Consider the following 5,000-nt stretch of genomic DNA (forward strand, 5'->3'; position numbering starts at 1 on the left):
TCTATTGCGATAGTTCTAATGATTCTGGTTCCCTGTTGTAATAAATTTTTTCTGCTAACCTGGATGCCAAAATTTTTGCTGATGTCTTTTAGATATTTAGCTTCCTAATAAGGTCATTGAGCTCCGGGTGAAAAAAGTAACTTTTGAGGTTCCTTCATAATCACAGTCCAACTGAGGTAGAGGATTCATCTTCTACAGGGATCTCTTCCAGATGAATGAATGATGGGAAAAGTATTTCATTTGAGTATGCAGCAGGTCGTTTTGTTGAGTCCAGGTCAGGATATATCCATTTACTTCGATCACGTCCATTAATGCCATTTATGTTAACCAGAGAGAAGTATGAATCTTGAATGTGGTTCCTATGTTCTCTCTAGAACCAGTAGTTCTTAATCTTTTTCAGTGCCCTTAGTACCCCTTGATATCTCAGAAAAATTACTCGTACCTCCATCCAGTACAAATACAATGCAAACATATGAAAAGGATTAGTGATACAAACCTTGCTTTGCTTTCTCATAGTAAATATATAGTACTATTCCACTGGCTATAATGCCTCGTACCTCCATCCAATACAAATACAATGCAAACACATGAAAAGGATTAGTGATACAAATCTTCCTTTGCTTTCTCACTGTAAATGTACGGTACCATTGCACCGGGGCTACCATGTCTCGTACCCCGATCCAATACAAATACAATGCAAACACATGAAAAGGATTAGTGATACAAACCTTCCTTTGCTTTCTCACTGTAAATATACGGTACCATTGCACCGGGTCTATCATGTCTCGTACCCCCATCCAATACAAATACAATGCAAACACATGAAAAGGATTAGTGATACAAACCTTCCTTTGCTTTCTCATAGTAAATGTACAGTACCATTGCACTGGCTATCATGTCTCGTACCCCCATCCAATACAAATACAATGCAAACATATGAAAAGGATTAGTGATACAAACCTTGCTTTGCTTTCTCATGGTAAATATAGAGTACTATTGCACCGTGTCTATCATGTCTCGTACCCCATCCAATACAAATACAATGCAAACACATGAGAAGGATTAGTGATGTAAACCTTTCTTTGCTTTCTCATGGTGAATATGCAGTACCATTGCACTGGGTATTATGTCTCATAACCCCCCCCCCCCCCCGTACACCTTTGGGGTTCAGGTATCCCAGATTAAGAACTACTGCTCTAGACCATAGGTATGTTAAACCTCAGGTATTTCCTCTTACCATTAGCCCAGTGCCGAAGGTGTTTAACATAAGTTTTACAGACATTGTGTGGAGCCCATGTCCTATCTTGGTGCCCTAGTTTTATTTTGAAATAGCTTAAGTATGCCCTTTTCACAAAGTCGGATATGGATTTTCTCTGTTCTTCGAATGTGCACCATCCACAAATTTAACAAAAATAATCTGGATGATTCATACACTTTCTTCTCGAGGAAGCCATGTTATCACCTGCGAATGATGAAAGAAATTAAGAAAATGGCAAAACTAGATCTAAAAATACTGATGTAATAACAAATAGCCTGTGAATACCTTATAGCATACCAGTACACAAAGAATGAGTCACTTCACATTTTTTAATTTACAAAAATTTAATGATAATAGTTATTTGAAGGAAGTGCCAACCATTTTGTGTGCTTATTTGTTCTGGGAAGGGAAATACAGTGCTCAGTGAAACTTTCAGCACAAAAGTTAATTGCAGACTGACTCAGAGGGAAGAGGAGAGACATCACTAAGTTGACAAAATCCTGTATACAGCGTTGCTAATGATTTTACACAAAAAACACACGCTGACATGCTCATGAAAGGTACATTTATCAATAAATTCATTATCTGAAAAACTGGTGTTGTTAGAAAGAAATGGAAATTATATTTTTATTCACTGGAGTGAATATACCTAGAACCAGTTCTAAAATCTGAGGTACCAAGAAATATATAACGGTTTTTTTCCTAGTATGTTTACTAAATGTAATTTCTAGGCAAACAAAACATCACGAGCATGGGATAAAGCTTACTGTTCAAAATGTTCTGTTTAATTAGGCGTCCTTTTGTGTTGCTAACCCGTAAAACTAAAACGAGCTCACATCACCCAAACAAAGACAACACACATACAGCACAAGAAGATGTTACCTCAAAATTAACATTCTAACAGAACCCTAGTCGTCTTTGTTTAAGTATTCATTTAGTTATATATTTATTTACAGACTGATATATCTATTCATTTCATAATTTATTTTGTAAGCTATCTTTTATTCGTTCGTTTATCGATATACAACCGATATTTATTTTGCACATCAACTCGTAGCGGACGGTTAAGACTGTCGTCGAGCTTATGTTTTTTTTCGTTGGAAACCATTTCATCTCATTACATGACTAAGTCCTCAAAATTTTCGTTCTTCTTCTGACGCAGACTGGAGCGACCTGAAGAAGGACGAGGGACGACTGAAGCGGCTGGAAGAGGTTCGACAGTGGATGGTTAAGTTTATGGGCGCCAGGAACACGCCTTCACTTGAGGAACTACAGAGTATCTATGGAAGGGTAAGTTTTCTCCAGAGTATTATTTCTTTCTTGCTTCTTGCGGTGTCTAAAAACTTCGAGCAATTTCGGTGTGGCGAGTAGATTCACTCCGGCCTTACTATGGCATATGAACTTTCATTGGCACATACATTACATGAAGGTCCTTCCTCCTTGCTTCTTGCAGTGTCTATAAATTTTCGAGCAATTTCGATGTGGCGAGTAGGTTCACGCCGGCCTTCCTATGTCATAAGAACTTTCATTTGCACATACATTACATGAAGGTCCTTCGAGAACCAAAACCAGGATTTGTATTCGAAGCCTATTAAGGAGGAAAAGGGGTTTGAAGCTGTAATATTTAAATCCTTCACCCTGTGCGATTCTTAGCAGAAGTATTTCTTTTGTTTATCTCTTCTGCGAGGACGCCTCACCATCAAACTCTCCTTTCCCCTACCTCACTTTCTCGCGGTGAAAAATATCTTACTCAATATGCCAAAGAAAAATACTTCACATCGATTAACCGTTTATACAAACTCAGTTGTCTTTCTTACCTGCGTGTATTTGTACATATAGATTTATATACGTATATACATACATACATACGATTGTTGCTCTAGAGTCTAGACCAAAGGTTCCCAAACTGGGGTCCGCGGACCATTGGGGGGTCCGGAAGAAAGCCCAAGGTGGTCCGCAACACAACGAAGGAAAGTAATATTTTTTTGAAATTTAAAAAAAAAAAAAAAAAAAAAAAAAAAAAAAAAAAATATATGTATATATATATATATATATATATATATATATATATATATAGCCGACAATAGAAAATATATCACTGCTTCTCTATCATCATACTGTCAGTGGTATCTATATGTCTTGGCGACCCCAGGGTTGGGAAACAGTGGTCCTAAGGGAACTTCACTCTATCCGGGGGGGTGAATTCTATCCATTGAAATGAGTTGGTGAAGAAGCACAATCTGATAAGAACAGCACACCACAACGTCACACACGGAGATGCGCCCTCAAGAAACGAGACAAAAAGTTCCCCCAAGAGCAACCACGTGTGGACCATAGTAATTAGGGTTTCCACACTCAATCGCTCAACCAAAGAGGCTCTCGCCCGAAGTCAGACACATCCAAAATCTACTACTGCAATTAAATTTCTAGCTAGTGCTTGCGCATGTGTGTGGATATATGTGTGTGTGTGTGTGTGTGAGTGAGTGTGTGCGTGTGTGTGTGTTTGAGTGTGTGCATGTGTGTGTGTGAGTGTGTGTGTGAGTGAGTGTGTGCGTGTGTGTGTGTCTCTGTGTGCGTGTGTATGTGTACATGTGTGTGTATGTGTACATGCTGTGGTGTGTGTGTGTGTGTGTGTGAGAGAGAGAGAGAGAGAGAGAGAGAGAGAGAGAGAGAGAGAGAGAGAGAGAGAGAGAGAGAGAAAGAAAGACAGACAGACAGACAGACAGACAGACAGACAGACAGACAGACAGACAGACAGACAGACAGACAGACAGACAGACAGACAGACAAACAGATAGATAGATAGATACATACATACTTACGTACATACATAGACAGACAGACAGACAGACAGATAGATAGATAAATAGATAGATAGATAGATAGGTAGACAGGTAGATACATAGAGATAAATAGATAGATAGGGAGATAGACAGGTAGATATAGAGACAGATAGGTAGATAGATAGGCAGATAGGTAGGGAAAAAGAGAGAATATAGCCAAGCAATTTGTTTGGTACCAGGCAATTGATATATAGATAAATAACATTTGCTCCTCTGAGTAGGGTCCCTATCTTATCCGACCATTCAATGAAATTCTCATTTTTATGCTTTACGCGTATATCAAACATATCAGCACATATTTCTCATTAACTTTGGGTAACGAATACATACAAAACCATATCATTTCAATACACAGACTTCCTAATCAATGTTGCAATTGATTACAGTAGCCCTGGCCTGATACCAAGTGTAGTCGACAAAATCATTGGCAACATACATTTCCTAAATGTAATAGGCTCGGCTATATTGCGAGGGGGGGCAGTGCGATTTATGGCACCTCTGAAAGGCTCCAAGCTGCGAACAAACGGTCCTGCACTTTCATGTAATCAGAACCAACACCAGGCAGGGTCAACGTGGAGTCAGAATTACTACGGGAGTAGGACCCAAAACCCCGGAGGGGGGGTGGGGGATGGGGGGAGGTTGGGGGGAGACGGGACGGTGGCCTGAACCCAATGTGGGGGAGAGAGAGAGAGAGAGAGAGAGAGAGAGAGAGAGAGAGAGAGAGAGAGAGAGAGAGAGAGAGAGAGAGAGAGAGAGAGAGGGAGAGAGAGAGAGAGAGAGAGATAGAGAGAGAGAAGGGGTGGAGAAAGAAGAAAAAGGAAAGAGGATAAGGAAAAGAAAGGAAAGGAAAGAAACGGAAGAGAGAGAGAGAGAGAGAGAGAGAGAGAGAGAGAGAGAGA

The 5,000-nt window shown here is 39.7% G+C and overlaps 1 protein-coding gene across 4 annotated transcripts in view; it reads left to right on the top strand.

Moving 5' to 3' along the window:
- The window catches only part of LOC143026359 (uncharacterized), a 117,868-nt gene that overhangs the window by 24,405 nt on the left and 88,463 nt on the right, over positions 1-5,000 (top strand). For all 4 annotated transcript variants that reach the window (XM_076186618.1, XM_076186614.1, XM_076186615.1 and 1 more), the window contains one exon: positions 2,421-2,548. In XM_076186618.1, the coding sequence (XP_076042733.1) occupies positions 2,421-2,548 (128 nt within the window). The remainder of the gene's footprint in view (positions 1-2,420; positions 2,549-5,000) is intronic.

Source organism: Oratosquilla oratoria, chromosome 6, assembly GCF_046742065.1.
Source record: "Oratosquilla oratoria isolate Oo_2021 chromosome 6, ASM4674206v1, whole genome shotgun sequence".
NCBI lineage: Eukaryota > Metazoa > Arthropoda > Malacostraca > Stomatopoda > Squillidae > Oratosquilla > Oratosquilla oratoria.